This window comes from Cebidichthys violaceus, unplaced genomic scaffold, assembly GCF_023349555.1.
Source record: "Cebidichthys violaceus isolate CVI_PGR_0920_01 unplaced genomic scaffold, fCebVio1.0.p SCAF_11, whole genome shotgun sequence".
NCBI classification, from domain to species: Eukaryota; Metazoa; Chordata; class Actinopteri; order Perciformes; family Stichaeidae; genus Cebidichthys; species Cebidichthys violaceus.
Window position 1 is genome coordinate 1422444 of NW_027176274.1, and position 19680 is coordinate 1442123.

The window sequence follows — 19680 nt, forward strand, 5'->3', positions numbered from 1 at the left end:
TCAACACACAAAGACAATCAAATGAGAGATAACTATGTTAAATAGAAACATGGACAAGTTCAGACAGACAGTGAGACAGACAGACAGACAGTAAGTAAGAGAGACAGACAGACAGACAGAGAGTAAGTAAGAGAGACAGACAGTATGACAGACAGAGAGACAGTATGACAGTAAGAGAGATGAGACAGACAGACAGACAGTAAGTAAGAGAGACAGACAGTATGACAGACAGTATGACAGTAAGAGAGATGAGACAGACAGACAGACAGTAAGTAAGTAAGAGAGACAGACAGACAGTATGACAGACAGAGAGACAGTATGACAGTAAGAGAGATCAGACAGACAGACAGTGAGAGAGATGAGACAGACAGAAAGACAGACAGACACAGACAGACAGACAGACAGAGACAGAGACAGACACTGCGGTGGCACAGCCATGTTTCCAGTGAGGATGATTGTTCTCACAGGACCACACGCTCCGTCTGTCTGTCTCATTTCAGAGAAGTCCACCAATGAAACCAACACAGCAGACGACTGGGGACTCATCATGGACATCTGTGACAAGATCGGAACGACGCCCAACGGGTAAGATTACACGTTAAACGTGAAGGTATCATCAGGAGCGTCTGTGGACTGAAGGACCGTCTGTAGTCGTCTCTGAGCTCCTCTTGTCCTCTTGTGTTTCAGATCAAAGGACAGCTTGAGATCCATCATGAAGAGAGTCAACCACAAAGTGCCTCATGTTGCCATGCAGGCCCTCAATGTGAGTGATTCTCTGCTTCCTCATCACTCATTCATAAAGAAGAGAAGACGATTCATTTCAACACTACAACTCAATCATTATGTCATTACCAAACGACTCCATCTGAAGATAACAAAACCTCAGCTTATTCAAAAGTCTGTACATTCATTCATTCATTCATTCACTCACTTCATTCATGCCAAACATTACTAAACTCACCTGTTTTTCATCCATCTTCAAAATAAAACCATGAACTATCTACACATTATATCTCTAAAGACATTTCTTCCTCTCGTCTCAGACAAACATCGTCTCAATGTTTGTGCATCTTCCATATCTACGAAATCAATATCTATTTTTATCTTAGTAAACGAGGCATCACGCTGTCAGCAGTAGAGCAGGAGAGTAGAATCACACCAGCTCTAGATCAACAGACAAAGTATCAGATCTCAACTGAGCACAAACAGAACTTATACAACATTATATACAACATAATGCTTCATAACATGTTCAGTTTTATCATCCGCCCACTGTCTTCTATTGTTGACAAACATTCTCTAAACAAACAATATTTAGCTTTTTGTTAGCGATGTCGGTGAGTTTTCGGTGGTTTAACGAAGCTAACGTTGAGCTAACGTTAGCTTAGCTTGACTGTTTTTTAGTTTATTTATATTTGGACACGTATCCACAGAAGAACAAACCTGCACAGATAGTTCCGCCCTAAATATAAAAAAGACTGCTAAGCTGCTACAGTACCGTGGTTCTCTTTAAAACCAGAGAATATGAAGTTCTCTTACAGAATAGATTCATGGAGAGTCAAACTCCTCTTTCCTATTTTAAAGTGTGAGAACTGAGAACTTGAGTTTTCACAGTTGATCTTCAGTTGATCTTCAGTTGATCTTCAGTTGAGCTCGTGTTCTTACTGTTGAAGCCTCACAGTCTGTCTGAGTCATCATGACAGACTGTCACATGACCCGTTCTATATTTAGACATCTGTGTTCTCTCACATCATTAAAGCTCTTCTGTCATTAAAAGCATTCATAATTACAAAAGCTTCACCTTCTATTAACGCCTGCTTTGTTTTAATTGATTTATGTGAATAATAGCAGCTGTTTAGCTTCTTTGTCCTTTAATAATACCATCTGTTTAGTCTCTTTGTCCTTTAATAATACCATCTGTTTAGTCTCTTTGTCCTTTAATAATACCATCTGTTTAGTCTCTTTGTCCTTTAATAATACCAGCTGTTTAGTCTCTTTGTCCTTTAATAATACCATCTGTTTAGTCTCTTTGTCCTTTAATAATACCAGCTGTTTAGTCTCTTTGTCCTTTAATAATACCAGCTGTTTAGTCTCTTTGTCCTTTAATAATACCATCTGTTTAGTCTCTTTGTCCTTTAATAATACCAGCTGTTTAGTCTCTTTGTCCTTTAATAATACCAGCTGTTTAGTCTCTTTGTCCTTTAATAATACCATCTGTTTAGTCTCTTTGTCCTTTAATAATACCATCTGTTTAGTCTCTTTGTCCTTTAATAATACCATCTGTTTAGTCTCTTTGTCCTTTAATAATACCATCTGTTTAGTCTCTTTGTCCTTTAATAATACCATCTGTTTAGTCTCTTTGTCCTTTAATAATACCAGCTGTTTAGTCTCTTTGTCCTTTAATAATACCATCTGTTTAGTCTCTTTGTCCTTTAATAATACCAGCTGTTTAGTCTCTTTGTCCTTTAATAATACCAGCTGTTTAGTCTCTTTGTCCTTTAATAATACCATCTGTTTAGTCTCTTTGTCCTTTAATAATACCATCTGTTTAGTCTCTTTGTCCTTTAATAATACCATCTGTTTAGTCTCTTTGTCCTTTAATAATACCAGCTGTTTAGTCTCTTTGTCCTTTAATAATACCATCTGTTTAGTCTCTTTGTCCTTTAATAATACCAGCTGTTTAGTCTCTTTGTCCTTTAATAATACCATCTGTTTAGTCTCTTTGTCCTTTAATAATACCAGCTGTTTAGTCTCTTTGTCCTTTAATAATACCAGCTGTTTAGTCTCTTTGTCCTTTAATAATACCAGCTGTTTAGTCTCTTTGTCCTTTAATAATACCATCTGTTTAGTCTCTTTGTCCTTTAATAATACCATCTGTTTAGTCTCTTTGTCCTTTAATAATACCATCTGTTTAGTCTCTTTGTCCTTTAATAATACCATCTGTTTAGTCTCTTTGTCCTTTAATAATACCAGCTGTTTAGTCTCTTTGTCCTTTAATAATACCATCTGTTTAGTCTCTTTGTCCTTTAATAATACCATCTGTTTAGTCTCTTTGTCCTTTAATAATACCATCTGTTTAGTCTCTTTGTCCTTTAATAATACCATCTGTTTAGTCTCTTTGTCCTTTAATAATACCAGCTGTTTAGTCTCTTTGTCCTTTAATAATACCATCTGTTTAGTCTCTTTGTCCTTTAATAATACCATCTGTTTAGTCTCTTTGTCCTTTAATAATACCATCTGTTTAGTCTCTTTGTCCTTTAATAATACCAGCTGTTTAGTCTCTTTGTCCTTTAATAATACCATCTGTTTAGTCTCTTTGTCCTTTAATAATACCATCTGTTTAGTCTCTTTGTCCTTTAATAATACCATCTGTTTAGTCTCTTTGTCCTTTAATAATACCAGCTGTTGAATCTCTTTTTTCTTACAGTTGCTCGGTGCTTGTGTGTCGAACTGCGGCAGAATATTCCACTTGGAGATCTGCTCTCGGGAGTTTGCCGGTGAAGTACGGAGCGTCGTGAGCAGAGTACGTGGACCTTATTTCTCCTCATTATTGATACTTTATAACCACGTTTGTTTGTCATCTCGTTGTACGCTCGCGACCACGATCATTGTCGCACTCTGAAGGGACAGTGTGTGAGAGTTAGTGCCATCTAGTGGTGAGGTTGTATATCGCAACTAACTAAATTAAACTAAACAGAACTACGGTGGCCTAGAGACAGTTATCTTTAGGATTTTAGTATTACTAGGAGCTGCTCTTAATCAATACTCTGCTCCTCTACATGAATACATAGTTGTATTTAATTAGGTTTCACTTTCCTTTACATGCTCACAGATGTATTGATGAAGCACATTAACGAGCGTTGCCCCCTGAATGTGACCCACTGTTCCTCTAACTGAGGCGTCACAGAGGGACTCATGACTCTGTCCTCTGCAGGCCCACCCCAAGGTGTGTGAGAAGCTCAAGGCTCTGATGGTGGAGTGGGCAGAAGACTTCCAGAAGGATCCTCAGCTCAGCCTGATCGGCGCCACCATCAAGTCTCTGAAGGAGGAGGGCGTCAGCTTCCCCACCGCGTCCTCACAGGTACGGTTACATCATCGCCCACGGCGGGAGGATCTTTAAGGAACATTAGAACATAAAAAGTCTTTCACACATGCAGCTGATCCCTGAAATGTTCTCGCTAACTTCAATTACATCATAGGAACATTTACATCATTCTAAAAAGCAGCTCTTCACCTGCCATGTTCCTAAAAATGATAAGAGACGTCTGACCTTCTTCTTCTTCTTCTTCTTCTTCTTCTTCTTCTTCTTCTGTGGAGTTTTTACGGCGGTAACATGTAGTCCGTGTGTGAAGGTTAACCCCAGTAGTTTACCGAGAACTTTGTGTGAAAGAGGAAATAGATCAGCGATTTAGAAGCGTTCTAAGTTGATTTAATGAGATGAAGACGAACCACAGACTGCATGTAAGAAGGGGACGTTGTCATCGTGAGGTCCAGTGAACAGGAAGTGACCACATCTGGACTGAGGAGGAGTGACGTAGAGACCTGTCAATCAGCGTGTAGCCCCGCCCCTAACCAGACGTAACGTGTTCGCAGTCTTCTCTCACATGGTTTTATTCCTCCTTTGATTACAGTTTGAGTCCGTAGACCACAGTGTGTGTGTGTGTGTGTGTGTGTGTGTGTGTGTGTGTGTGTGTGTGTGTGTGTGTGTGTGTGTGTGTGTGTGTGTGTGTGTGTGTGGAGGCTTCTTGTTGTGGTTTCACAACAGACCAGTTTAAAGGGTCGGGGGTTGGGTGGAGCGTAGCGTGACTGTCTGTATTTGTTCAGCCAAGTGCTTCCAGTGGAATTTCCTCTTCACATATTTCCCATAATTCTCTGTGTGTGTGTGTGTGTGTGTGTGTGTGTGTGTGTGTCTCTTCATGAGTGTTGTTGACAAAGCTGGCCTTCTGGTTCTCTTCTTTGTTTGATGACTGTGATTTGTGTTGTATAACAACTCTTATTTATATTTATATGTTTATATATATATATATTCATATGTGTCGGGTTGAAGTGGACTCAGGTTGAACTACAGATCTATAATCTGTGGTTGTAGTCTCTCTCTCTCTCTCTCTCTCTCTGTCTCTCTCTCTCTCTCTGTCTCTCTCTCTGTCTCTCTCTCTCTCTCTCTGTCTCTCTCTCTGTCTCTCTCTCTCTCTCTGTCTCTCTCTCTGTCTCTCTCTGTCTCTCTCTCTGTCTCTGTCTCTCTCTGTCTCTGTCTCTCTCTCTCTCTTTCTCTCTCTTTCTCTCTCTCGCTGTCTCTGTCTCTGTCTCTCTCTCTCTCTTTCTCTCTCTCTCTGTCTCTGTCTCCCTCTGTCTGTCTCTCTCTGTCTTCCTCTGTCTGGCTCTCTGTCTCTCTCTGTCTCTCTCTGTCTCCCTCTGTCTGTCTCTCTCTTTCTCTCTCTCTGTCTCTCTCTGTCTCTCTCTCTCTCCCTCTCTCTGCCTCTCTCTCTCTCTCTCTCTCTCTCTGACTCTCTCTGTCTCTCTCTCTCTCTCTCTCTCTCTCTCTCTCTCTCTGTCTCTCTCTCTCTTGTGTTCATTAGATGATGAATCTTCTACTCTGTTGTGGTTTATTCTTGTAAATGAGGTTGTCCTCTTCAAGCTCAATAATGAACATAATGTGTGTGTCGGTGTGTTGTGTGTCGGTGTGTTGTGTGTCGGTGTGTGTGTGTGTTGTGTGTCGGTGTGTTGTGTGTCGGTGTGTTGTGTGTCGGTGTGTTGTGTGTCGGTGTGTTGTGTGTCGGTGTGTGTGTGTGTTGTGTGTCGGTGTGTTGTGTGTCGGGGTGTGTTGTGTGTCGGTGTGTGTTGTGTGTCGGTGTGTTGTGTGTCGGTGTGTTGTGTGTCGGTGTGTGTGGGTGTGTTGTGTGTCGGTGTGTGTGTGTGTGTTGTGTGTCGGTGTGTTGTGTGTTGGTGTGTGTGTGTGTGTGTTGTGTGTCGGTGTGTTGTGTGTCGGTGTGTGTGTGTGTTGTGTGTCGGTGTGTTGTGTGTCGGTGTGTGTGTTGTGTGTCGGTGTGTTGTGTGTCGGTGTGTGTGTGTGTGTGTTGTGTGTCGGTGTGTGTGTGTCGGTGTGTGTGTGTGTTGTGTGTCGGTGTGTTGTGTGTCGGTGTGTGTGTGTGTGTTGTGTGTCGGTGTGTGTGTGTGTTGTGTGTCGGTGTGTTGTGTGTCGGTGCGTTGTGTGTCGGTGTGTGTGTGTGTTGTGTGTCGGTGTGTTGTGTGTCGGTGTGTGTGTGTGTGTTGTGTGTCGGTGTGTTGTGTGTCGGTGCGTTGTGTGTCGGTGTGTGTGTGTGTTGTGTGTCGGTGTGTTGTGTGTCGGTGTGTTGTGTGTCGGTGCGTTGTGTGTCGGTGTGTGTGTGTTGTGTGTCGTTGTGTTGAGGCAGCCTGCTGTAACGGAGGCCACGAGGGCGTCGGTTGTGACATTTAATCTGCCATCAGCTGATGAGCAAACAGCAGCAGGTGTCGTGACTCAAGCTGTGACTCTGCGTCTCGGTGTTTACCTGTCAGCCGTGGATCACGCTGAACTTCACCAGGAATACGTGGTGAAGCTCAGAAGTGTTTGTTCCCTTAAATGCGTCCACAGCAGAGCATTGGTGTGCTCCTCTGAACTTCCTCTCCTGCGGGTCATGTCTCTGGACATCATGCAGGTGTGTGTGTGTGTGTGTGTGTGTGTGTGTGTGTGTGTGTGTGTGTGTGTGTGTGTGTGTGTGTGTGTGTGTGTGTGTGTGTGTGTGTGTGTGTGTGTGTGTGTGTGTGTGTGTGTGAGATTATTGAGATATTAATTGACTTATATCTGGGTAGAAGATTTATTTCCCCGTGTCAACATGTAGTATCAAACATGAACTGCAGGTGGCATTACAGACACTGGAAATCTGTTTTAACACATCTGGTCTTAAGTGCACAGCAGCCCTCCTGCATGTACACACCTACACACACACACACACACACACCTACCTGCACACACACGTGTGTGACCTTATCTCTCTATGTTGACCACAGGGTTCCACCACAAAGGTCGTCACACCGGCTGTCGGCAAAGAATCTGATGATGACAACCTGGCTAAAGGTAGAGAGGCTCCGTCACACACCTTCATCATGAATACTGCTCCTCATCGTCATCAAACACCATCTAACCATCACATGTGTTACTGCCGCTGTCCTCCACGCTGAAGGATTATTATTATTATTATTATTATTATTATTATTATTATTAGTTTGTACCAATATTCTCCTCAGCTTTAATTGATTATCAACTGGATTTTATGTATAATTATAGTCTTCTGAGAGCTGTTTGTACTGTTATAAAATATAAATAAATAAATAAAATAATTAAAAAATATGAATAAAGAAATGAAATAAAAAATAAAATAAATAATAAAATTAAATAAATAAATATGTATTCATTTATAGTCTTCTGAGAACTATTTGTACTCTGAAAATGCTAAATACAATATAAATAAATACAATATACAAAAAATAAAGTAAATTTATAAATAAAATAAATAATGTCCACGTGTCTGCTGCTCTCTCGTCCTCTCCACCCCCCCACCCCACCCTTCCCAGCCATCGAGCTGTCCTTGCAGGAGCAGAAGCAGCCGGTGGAGACACGCCCCCTGGCCGCGACCTCCGACCCTCCGAACTACACCAACGGCAGCGGGGGTCAGGAGGCCCGGAAGGTCCGAGCGCTGTACGACTTCGAAGCGGCCGAAGACAACGAGCTGACCTTCAAAACCGGAGAACTCATCCTGGTTCTGGACGACAGGTGACGTCTCATCTCCGCGGCGTCTCTCCTCTCATTGAAGACCTCTCAGTGTGGAGGTGGACCTGGTGGGACTCGCTCCTAGAAGCTCACACGTTGATTCTTTTTGTTTCCAGCGATCCAAACTGGTGGAAAGGAGAGAACCATAGAGGAGTCGGGCTCTTCCCTTCCAACTTCGTCACCACCAACCTGAACGCTGAGCCGGAGACAGGTCTGCCTCTCTGTTGGCCTGTTTCTCTGGTCAGAAACGTACCCGCCTCTATGCAAACTGTTTCACCTTTGAATTAATCTCGCCTCGTTCCTCCACAGCGGCTTTTGTTGAAAAGGCATCCATCCCCGAAGAGACGGTCCAGGAAGCCAAAGTAGAGCCGGAGCCCGTCTGCATTGACGAGGTACTTGCCGCTCACATTGTGCTCACCAATCGCCTCTCCATCATACTGCAGAGACGCTAACCCGCCGTCTTCTCTCTGCAGGGGAAGATGGACAGAACTCTGGCTCTGCTGCAGAACGCCGATCCTGCGGATCCAGCTCCGGACTCTGCTGAGCTGATCCAGCTGGAGGGTATGTAGAGCGTCATGCTGGAGTGGATCTACTGCAGACAGACGGTGTTTTCTGACTCTGTGTCTCTGTGGATAACACACAGGTGCGTGTGAGCAGATGAACCCGATGATTGATGAGAGGCTACAGGAGATTGACAGGTAGCGTGTTACTGAACCTCTTCTTCTTCAAGAGAAACATGTCCTGGTCCAAACACCAGCGTCTCCTCTGTGCTGCAGGAAACACTCCGAGCTGTCGGAGCTGAACGTGAAGGTCCTGGAGGCTCTGGAGCTCTACAACAAGCTGGTGAACGAGGCTCCGTTCTACTCGGCCTACTCCAAGATGCAGGCGCAGTACAATCCAGCCGGCTCAGCCGGACCCATGCAGGTCAGACACTACCGGGTTAGTCATGGAGCGCTGAGCGCTGTTCATGGAGCTATGCATCATGAAAGAGGCTCCACATGTTTTATACATGATCTATGGACATGTCTCAGCCTCTCCTCCTCTCCTCTCTCCTCTCTTCCTCTCCTCTCTTCCTCTCCTTTCCTTTCCTCTCCTCTCCTCTCTCTTCCTCTCCTCTCCTCTCTTCTCTCCTCTCCTTCTCCTCTCCTCTCCTTCCTCTCTCCTCTCCTCTCTTCTCTCCTCTCCTTCTCCTCTCCTCTCCTTCCTCTCTCCTCTGTTCTCTTCCTCTCCTCTCCTCTCCTTCCTCTCTCCTCTCTTCTCTTCCTCTCCTCTCCTCTCCTTCCTCTGCTCTCTTCCTCTCCCCTCTCCTTTCTTCCTCTCTTCCTCTCCTCTCTTTCTCTCCTCTTCTCTCCTCCCCTCCTCTCCTTCCTCTCCTCTCTTCCTCTCTTCTCCATCATTTTAGCTTTGTTTTGCTTCTTTTCCTGACGGAACCGTTCGTCACACGTGATGTGTTCAAGGACCGTGGTAAAGCTGGAGACCTGGCGTGTTTCTAGCTGCTGACTGATTACCGGTGTGGTTCGTAGGCGTGTTGTTTTGGGTTCAGAGGGTTACGGTTCTCTGGCGTGTTGAGTCATCTCGTCTCCGTCTTGCGAGCGGATAAAACGCTGAGTCGTGCATAATTTAAGGACGGGTTCAGTCTGAGGATCACGACGCTGAATGCTGGAGACGCTCGGTGTTAACCCCTGGAGTACCTCTCTATTGATCTGTGGGTGTGATTCATGTGATTCATGTGAGGATGACGGTGTCTCTCCGTTATCTCCACATTCCCTCCCTTGTGACAGCGGTGTGTTTATATTTGACCCTCTCGTGTTCACTCAGCTCTTCTCTGCTCTCTGGAGAGCTGTTCTTGGCGGCGGCTGTGTTTCTCTGAAGTGATTGATGTCACCGTCTCTCCTCAGAGATTTAGAAGAGCCGGTCCACTCCGGACTGCTGCTCCACTTTCTGTTGTCCCTCCTCCTCCGTCATTGTCTGTTTTCACAGGACTGTGCATTTTACCACCAGGCTGCTGCTGTTTTATTTTACTCCGAGTTGAAGTAAAGTCCTGATGCTATTCATGGCTGCCTTACTGTAACACTCTGCACTCTATTCATCCAACAGGGAGCAGCTGCTTTCATCTCTCCTCGTGGATCTGACTCTTTAGTGTTGTAAGATGAAACCTCTGGATTTATCTCAACCCTCTACCTGAAAGGGTTAAATGAGAATCAGGGCTTCTTATGTTTTATTATAGTTTAACTAAAGAGAATTTTTAAGCTCATTCGCTGAGTCCGATGAGAAGACGTACACTCATCATGTCTGTGCGCTAAATATGAAAGCTGCATTCTCTCTAGTGTCCACCAGGGGGCGACTCCTCTGGTTGTATAGAAGTCTAGTCTAAAATGACTCTACTTCTCTCTTGATTTATTCCCTCAGTAAACATTGTAAACATGAGTTTATGGTCTCAATCTCTAGTTTACAGTCTTCTTCAATACAGCATGATGTTCATTTAGTACATTATGCTCCATTTAGAGTCAAACAGACCATGAAGCAGGGGATGATTTAGGGGGCGGGGCTACACAGTGATTGACAGGTCTCTACCAGAGACGTATATGATCACTTCCTGTTCACTGGTTGATAAAAAACCAAGATGGCGACGGCCTAAAGCTCTTGTGACCTGCTCCTCTCCTTCAGGGCTACCTGGGTCCGGCCGGCGGTCCCTACCTTCCTCCAGTGATGCCTCAGGTTCCTCCCGCTCAGCCCTACGACCAGCCGGGTCCGCTGCACTCGCTGCCCCCCAACGTGTCGACACCGCACAACGGCCAGGCCGCTCAGCCTCCATACATGAGGTAAGAAGAACAGGGGGGGGGGGGGGGGGGGGGGGGAGGAGTGTCACATGACTATTCACAGTGTAAACAGGAAGTAGATACTTAAGATGTTCTTCTCTCCTCTCAGCTCTGCTATGAACACTCAGTACATGAACCACGCCGCCGGAGCTCCTTACCAGCACCAGGCGCCCGTGGACATGTCCACCTATCACAGCTCCGGCATGCCTCCCGTGTCCTACCCGGTCTCCGCCCCCCCACACCAGGCTCCTCCTCCTCAGCAGCAGCAGCAGGCCTACTACCAGCAGCCTCTGCTGTAGAACTGTCACTGACCGCAGACCAGTGCACACTACAGAGGTTTCACTTTCCAGTGGTGTGTGTGTGTGTGTGTGTGTGTGTGTGTGTGTGTGTGTGTGTGTGTGTGTGTGTGTGTGTGTGTGTGTGTGTGTGTGTGTGTGTGTGTGTGTGTAGGTAGGTTTGTGTATGTGTGAGAGAGAGAGACGCAGGTCTGTTGTTCTTCTGAGTCGGGACACTCTTTTGTGTGCATGTCCTCAGTGAAGCCAAAAAACACACACACACACACACACACACACACACACACACACACACACACACACACACACACGGCGTCAGGAGTCTCCTCCGGTCCTTCACTGCTTTTGTTTTCTCCAGCTGTCAGTGAACGCAGCGCCGGTCTTCACAAAGGTCACAGTTCGACACAGAAGAAGATGAAGATGAAGATGATGAAGAGGAAGATGAAGAGGAAGAGGAGTGAGGTCTGCTACAGGACCATGTCATGAGTCATTTAATACAATTCTACAGTTCATAGTTGAACAGACGTGGTTATTTCTGAATGGCGTCGCTCTCACACTGAGGTAGATAGACGAGGAAACTCAACATGAACTTTAACTGAACAGAGACAGAAGTGCACACTTTATCACTTTATCACTCTTCACACTTTATCACTCTTCACACTTTATCACTCTTCATACTTTATTACTCTTCATACTTTATTACTCTTCACACTTGTCTGCGTTAACGTGAACGAGGCCTCAAACGTTTCCCTGTTTTTGTTTTTTTATTTGTTTTTAAGTCTGTGGGTGAACTCATCCAAACACACACTCGCTTCATCCTTTGTGTTTCTGCAGTCGTCTCTCATTAGACCTGCAGACGCTTCCTTCAGGACGCAAAGTGAGCGGTCTGGTTTCCTTTGTTTCCTTCCTCACCAGCATCCACCAGTGTAGAGAAGACGAGTACAAACCATCACATCTGTCTGATAACAGCTGTGTCCCTCAGCTGCAGTGCCGTGTGTGTGTGTGTGTGTGTGTGTGTGTGTGTGTGTGTGTGTGTGTGTGTGTGTGTGTGTGTGTCAGTCATCAGTACCTTCCTGCCGCTCATCTTCCATTCAGACGCCTGTTAGGAGTTTTATGCAAACGCACGGTTCTGAGATTGTTTTCATGTCTTCTATACTTAAGCTTTCTAACTTGTCAAAGACGTTACCTGTACTTTGATTTATATATATGTATGTATATATATATATATATATATATATATATATATATATATATATATATATATATATATATATATATACATATATATACACATATACATGTATGATTTACATGGCTGGAGGAATGTGTAATTATTGTTCTTGTTTCTGCTTCTTTTGTTTTCCAGTCAGAAGGGAAGTAGAGAGACTCTGAGTTGTTGAAGCGACAGAGAGGCCGTGTTTTAAACCTGCCGTTGGTTGTTATTGGTTCTGGTTCTGGTTGAGGAGCGGCGCTGGTGGACCCTGCGGTCCCGTCTGCTTCTTTGTACATTAGATGTAAAATAGCTGGTTTGGTCAGTGACGCTGCACCTTAGCTTTGAGACATTTCTCTACCACTGGATGCCTTGTTTCTTCTGTAGAAATCAAAGAGCGACTCGTCGGCTTCAGCGAGTGACTTCACTCACGGTCCGCTGGAAATGTATAATTCTGTATATTTAAAATATTCCAGGAAAAGGTCCTTTTATCCAGGATTTGAAAACAAAAACAAAAAAAACCTGCTTTTTTTTAACAGAGCAAATGTATAATAGTCTTTGAAATAAAAATAACTTGACCTGTGTGGAGCCTGCTGTGTGTTCTTTCCTGTAATTACATTTCTATAATTAAGATGATTAAAATCGTGACTGTGCAGCTAATCATCTCCTCCGTTCATCCCTTCACTCCAGCGGATCATGTGCTCATTCTTCAGAAGCATGAATTATTCACTGACCTCTTCTTTCTTTCATACGTTCCGCTCTTTACCTTTAGAACACGTGGGAACGTTTTGAACATGTTGTTCTGGTGTCAGGTGAGAACGTTCCGTTCAGGTTCGTGTTGAAGGCGGTTCTCCGAGACCAGAACACCGCGTGAGGTGTTTCCGCAGACCCGCAGAGAGACGGACTGGAAACGGACCAGCTGGTCTCTCTGTCGGAGTCTGAGGAGGAGATTCTGTCACCTCGTGTTACTGAGAGACTCGAAACCTCGGTAGAAAGAGGTCGTGATGGGCTCTACATCACACATGCAGTGAACATATTCTGTATATGATTAAAACCAGGACAAATGAATGGGAAAAAAACACGTTTTGCTTGAATTATTTAAATGTTTACATTATATTTATATAATCATTTATTTTAGTTGTTTCATATAGTCTACAGTATTTATATTTGTGGGGGCGTAGTATTAGTTTATTAGTTATTTTTTCATAAAGGTTGATTTTTTTTAAATTATTTAATAAAGAGACTGAATTTGGCTGAACTCTGAATCCAAACGCCAAATCACGCTGTGGAGTGTTTACGCTGCGTTCAAATGCTCCTCGTAAAGTCCAACTTCAGTAGATGCAACGTTAGCTTTATCTGACAAAAACGTGATCACGTACAAAACACGTGTTTGTTGTTCTCAATGTTGTCAATGGAAATAGAGCTACAGCTAAAAATTATCATTTATATAGAACGTTTATATATTTATAATCTAGAATAGGAGCAACTGTAATGTAACCCAACTTACATTTAAATGTTTTATAGATATAATTATATTGTATATATGTATATATATTTTTTTCGTAAAATTATGTTTTATTTTTACATTTTTTACAAAATACAACAGTCCCTGACCTCAAAGACAAGGAACATGATATAAAGAATAGTAATAAAAGGAAGATAAATAAATATATATGTATATGTATACAAACATATAGTAAAATAGAATAGAATAAATATGTCATTTAAATAAATAAACACAAATAATGAAGGAAACTTGTATACTTGGGTGTGTACATTATGTTGTATAGTGTATATATGTACAGCGTGCTTGTATTTATATTGACAGTGATGATATTTATGTTAAAAACTGGTTATTTAAACAATAAAACACATACTTTACAGTAACCGGTACCAACATCAATATGTTCACAAACTCTCATTGTTCAAACTCCAACAGCGTGACTGAATCAAATGGACTCTTCTGGAGGAAACAGCCTTCAGTGATTTATGTTTTGTTGTTGCTAAATTGTCTGTGTTGTCCCTGAACGCAGCACCGCTGAAGCCCAGCGTGATGGGGGGGCGGGGGGGGGGGGGGGGGTCAGTATCCGTGGTCTCTGGCTGATGAACGAGGCTTCAGACCTGGTGCTGCCGCAGAGAGAGACGCATCCTCCTCATCCTCCTCTTCTTCTCTACTCCTCCTCCTCTCCTCCTCTTCTTCTTCTTCTTTCTCTCTCTCGTGAAGCGGAACCGGAGCCGAGCTGGAGCCGGCGGTCCACTGTGCGCCACCGGAGCAGCAGCAGCAGTTCCAGTGGAGCGGCACCGAGAGGCAGCCTCCGCCGTGGACCGATGAACTGGCTGAGATGTCCCGGCACATCTACACCCGACACGGGATAGGAGAAGGGACGCAGAAGCCCGTGTTCCAGGTGAGAGGGGGTCCAACAAATCCACCGAGCCTCGTCCTGTTCTGCTGTAGTTCGTGTTTGATGCATTATTACAACGGAAGATATAGCATGAAATATTACACTCAGATGTGAGCAAATATCATTGATAGGAAATGAATAGTGTTATTGGAGATCAATAGGCCTGGACTCACTCAAACAACAACGAGGGACATGAACTCTATGGAAGCTCATTCCTGCCACTGTGACGGAAAAGAGAAGATCTTGTAATCATTATAATGAGAAACTATATCTTGAAATAATGACTTAATATCTCAAATAATGAGTCAATATCTCAAAATAATGAGTTAATATCTCAAATAATGAGTTAATATCTCAAAATAATGAGTTTATATCTCGAAATAATGACTTAGTATCTCAAATAATGACTCAATATCTCAAATAATGACTCAATATCTCAAAATAATGACTCAATATCTCAAATAATGACTTAGTATCTCAAAGAATGAGTTAATGTCTCAAAATAATGACTCAATATCTCAAATGAGTTAATATCTCAAATAATGAGTCAATATCTCAAAATAATGAGTTTATATCTCAAATAACGACTTAGTATCTCAAAATAATGCCTCAATATCTCAAAATAATGACTCAATATCTAAAATAATGAGTTAATATCTCAAATAATGAGTTAATATCTCAAAATAATGAGTTTATATCTCGAAATAATGACTTAGTATCTCAAATAATGACTCAATATCTCAAATAATGACTCAATATCTCAAAATAATGACTCAATATCTCAAATAATGACTTAGTATCTCAAAGAATGAGTTAATGTCTCAAAATAATGACTCAATATCTCAAATGAGTTAATATCTCAAAGAATGTGTTAATATCTCAAAATAATGAGTTTATATCTCAAATAACGACTTAGTATCTCAAAATAATGACTCAATATCTCAAAATAATGAGTTAATATCTCAAATAATGAGTTAATATCTCGAAATAATGAGTTTATATCTCAAAATAATGACTTAGTATCTCAAATAATGACTCAATATCTCAAATAATGACTCAATATCTCAAAATAATGACTCAATATCTCAAATAACGACATAGTATCTCAAAATAATGAGTTTATATCTCAAAATAATGACTCAATATCTCAAAAATAATGACTCAATATCTCAAAATAATGACTCAATATCTCAAATAATGATTCAATATCTCAAAATAATGACTCAATATCTCAAAAATAATGACTCAATATCTCAAATAATGAGTTAATATCTCAAAAATAATTAGTTAATATCTCAAAATAATGACTCAATATCTCAAAAATAATGACTCAATATCTCAAAATAATGACTCAATATCTCAAATAATGATTCAATATCTCAAAATAATGACTCAATATCTCAAAATAATGACTCAATATCTCAAAATAATGACTCAATATCTCAAAAATAATGACTCAATATATCAAAATAATGACTCAATATCTCAAAATAATGAGTTAATATCTCAAAATAATGACTCAATAACTCAAAATAATGAGTTAATATCTCAAAAATAATGAGTTAATATCTTAAAATAATGACTCAATATCTCAAAAATAATGAGTTAATATCTTAAAATAATGACTCAATATCTCAAAATAATGAGTTAATATCTCAAATGATGACTTAGTATCTCAAAATAATTCAAAACCTTTTTTAATATTTTGACTCTGTAGCTTATCTCGATATTTTTACATACTAAGTCATAATATTGAAGTATTTATTTTGATATACCAAGTCATTATTTTGAGATATTAACTCATTATATTGAAATACTAAGTCATAATTTTGAGACATTGACTCATTATTTAGTCGATATTAAGTAATTATTTTGAAATACTAAGTCATAATTTTGAGAGGTTGACTCATTATTTAGTCGATATTAAGTCATTATTTGAGATACTGATTGATCATTTTGAGGTTCTACATCATCTTTTCCCCCTCACTGTGGCCTTGATGGGCTTCCGTAGGACTCAGTGGGACTGAACTCATCCCTCTGCTCTGTGTTTAACTGGAGCTTCATCTTTCATCGGTCCTAATGAGTCCCCCAGGCGTCGTCAGTCACACACAGGTCCTGCAGTGCGATGCTGAGACTCTGATTTATTCAGAAGGAAATGAGATTGGGTTCTTAATTATTAAGCGTTCTCTGATGGATCTCCTCTCGTGATGCACGAGGAAGTCCGAGTCAATGGAAATAGATTTCATCACTGGAGGACGGGTTAGTTGTTGATGCTGAACCTCGCTGTCACTTGTTCCTCGTCTGTCTCAGAATGTGTGCAGACAGATTCTAGACTGGTGACATAATAAGACATGTTAAAGGGATGCAGACGTGAACGTGCTTCACAGTTTATACATCATCGTACAATGACCTTCTCAATTAAACGAGGTCTAGTCTGTGACATAGTAAACACAATACTTATATAAATGCACATCACAGTTTCTGTCACAAACAGGAACCAGCAACTGTCTGCCGTTAAAACAGGATCCTTCATTATCAGATCGTTGCTGATTGATTCTCTGTTTATTGACTTATTGGTTCGTTGACCGATCGCTTCAACGCTCCGCTCAATAGAGAGTCGGTCGAATACAATCCCAAAATATGTCACATGAATCATGAAACAAATGAGGAAGAAATGAAATACAATACAAAGCAAGAACACACAATCAAACAGCCTCAGAGACGAAGCTGAAACATACAATCTTACTGCAATATGTGTTGAATAAACACTCAGTAATGTACATTATTCACTCAATGTTCAGCAATGCTCAGAGGTGGATTATGATTGGCTGCTTATGTCAAAATATAAAACAATTGTACATTGAATATACAGTTTACTCAGAGGTAGAAGTATGTTAAAATACATAATTAGAAATATTGACATCGTACAGATTACAACGAAAAAACAAAACAACAAACATCTAAAGCTGACAACACAGTTAAAACAATGACTTAATACAATGTAGTTTGACACTAGAATACATGTCGTTATTGTACAAGAATAATATAATTATTGCACTAGATTCAATGTAATTATTGTTGTAGAATAAGATTATTTATTGCGCTAGTATACATGTTATTATTGCACTAGAGTAAGATTATTCTTGCACTTAAATAAATGTAATTATTGCACTTCAACGAGTTTGAAGGTACTGAGCACATCCTGCAGATGAAGACCATTTGATGCAGTCGAAAGATCCGCAAAAAGCGAGTATGTTGAACTTGAGTTGAGACAGTTTAGTCAGCGGAATATCTTTGAGTTTAGGACTGAATAAAATAAATCTGAGGATGCATATCGTTCAATTAACGCCTGAATGTAATAAATAAATGCAGCTCCAGTAGCAGCAGTGTGTGTGTGTGTGTGTGTGTGTGTGTGTGTGTGTGTGTGTGTCTTTGTGTTGTGAGTTGAAAGCATCACTCTGCCTCCAGATGCTCTCCGGTGTCACAGGAGGACGTGGAGCCTCATTTATCAAAGTCCTCCTCCTCAGGTGAAGTGTCGCCTCATTTGTTCCTCAAGCGCTGAAAACAAAACGTACGAGAAGAAGAAAAATGGGTCAATCACAGCGAGCGTCGGTGCCGCCATAGCAACGCTCATGCGGAAGAACTGCATTATGGATTCGTGGTGTAATGAAGCCATAAAGATCCCACAAGGAGGGGGGGGGGGGGGTCAGGACGCAACTGTAACAGCAGCACTTCATCACAGTGTGTTTCCTCTTCAGGCCAACAGAGGGACGTACTCCAGACGCAGCCGGCTGAAGAGGTCCGACGGCAGCACCACCTCCACCAGCTTCATCCTCAGACAGGTGAGACACCGGAACACATGGGCTCCGTCACAAACCGGGGGGTGTTGTTAATCTTAGTCTAACTGTTGGTGGTTTTGTTGCCTCAACCTAACTGTTGTTGGTTTTGTTGCCTCAACCTAACTGTTGTTGGTTTAGTTGTCTAAACCTGACTATTGGTGGTTTAGTTGTCTAAACCTAACTGTTGTTGGTTTTGTTGTCTAAACCTAACTGTTGTTGGTTTTGTTGCCTCAACCTAACTGTTGTTGGTTTAGTTGTCTAAACCTGACTGTTGGTGGTTTAGTTGTCTAAACCTAACTGTTGTTGGTTTTGTTGTCTAAACCTAACTGTTGTTGGTTTTGTTGTCTAAACCTAACTGTTGTTGGTTTTGTTGTCTAAACCTAACTGTTGTTGGTTTTGTTGTCTAAACCTGACTGTTGGTGGTTTTGTTGTCTAAACCTAACTGTTGTTGGTTTAGTTGTCTAAACCTAACTGTTGTTGGTTTTGTTGTCTAAACCTAACTGTTGTTGGTTTTGTTGTCTAAACCTAACTGTTGTTGGTTTAGTTGTCTAAACCTAACTGTTGTTGGTTTTGTTGTCTAAACCTGACTGTTGGTGGTTTAGTTGTCTAAACCTGACTGTTGGTGGTTTTGTTGTCTAAACCTAACTCTTGGTGGTTTTGTTGCTTTAACCTAACTCTTGGTGGTTTTGTTGCTTTAACCTAACTGTTGGTGGTTTTGTTGCTTTAACCTAACTGTTGGTGGTTTTGTTGCCTTAACCTAACTGTTGGTGGTGTTGTTGCTTTAACCTAACTGTTGGTGGTTTTGTTGTCTGAACCTGACTGTTGGTGGTTTTGTTGTCTGAACCTGACTGTTGGTGGTTTTGTTGTCTGAACCTGACTGTTGGTGGTTTTGTTGCATAAACCTAACTGTTGGTGGTTTTGTTGCATTAACCTAACTGTTGGTGGTTTAGTTGTCTAAACCTAACTGTTGGTGGTTTTGTTGCCTAAACCTAACTGTTGGTGGTTTTGTTATCTAAACCTAACTGTTGGTGGTTTAGTTGCATTAACCTAACTGTTGGTGGTTTTGTTGTCTAAACCTAACTGTTGGTGGTTTTGTTGTCTAAACCTAACTGTTGGTGGTTTTGTTGCCTAAACCTAACTGTTGGTGGTTTTGTTGCATTAACCTAACTGTTGGTGGTGTTGTTGCTTTAACCTAACTGTTGGTGGTTTTGTTGCTTTAACCTAACTGTTGGTGGTTTTGTTGCTTTAACCTGATTGTTGGTGGTTTTGTTGCCTTAACCTAACTGTTGGTGGTTTTGTTGCTTTAACCTGACTGTTGGTGGTTTGGTAAT

General features: G+C 41.5%; 2 protein-coding genes across 2 annotated transcripts in view; both read left to right on the forward strand.

The window, feature by feature from the left end:
- stam2 (signal transducing adaptor molecule (SH3 domain and ITAM motif) 2) overlaps window positions 1-12691 on the forward strand; it is a 14371-nt gene extending 1680 nt beyond the window's left edge. The window contains exons 2-14 of the mRNA XM_068736777.1: window positions 501-585; window positions 688-763; window positions 3428-3523; window positions 3935-4081; window positions 7027-7093; window positions 7591-7789; window positions 7903-7997; window positions 8096-8178; window positions 8260-8347; window positions 8430-8484; window positions 8563-8710; window positions 10454-10608; window positions 10715-12691. Of these exons, the coding sequence (XP_068592878.1) occupies window positions 501-585; window positions 688-763; window positions 3428-3523; window positions 3935-4081; window positions 7027-7093; window positions 7591-7789; window positions 7903-7997; window positions 8096-8178; window positions 8260-8347; window positions 8430-8484; window positions 8563-8710; window positions 10454-10608; window positions 10715-10904 (1484 nt within the window). The 3' untranslated portion in view covers window positions 10905-12691. The remainder of the gene's footprint in view (window positions 1-500; window positions 586-687; window positions 764-3427; window positions 3524-3934; window positions 4082-7026; window positions 7094-7590; window positions 7790-7902; window positions 7998-8095; window positions 8179-8259; window positions 8348-8429; window positions 8485-8562; window positions 8711-10453; window positions 10609-10714) is intronic.
- A 1529-nt stretch (window positions 12692-14220) lies between these two features.
- cacnb4a (calcium channel, voltage-dependent, beta 4a subunit) overlaps window positions 14221-19680 on the forward strand; it is a 30340-nt gene continuing 24880 nt past the window's right edge. Inside the window, exons 1-2 of the mRNA XM_068736791.1 lie at window positions 14221-14513; window positions 18269-18352. Coding sequence (XP_068592892.1) covers window positions 14451-14513; window positions 18269-18352 — 147 coding nt within the window. The 5' untranslated portion in view covers window positions 14221-14450. The remainder of the gene's footprint in view (window positions 14514-18268; window positions 18353-19680) is intronic.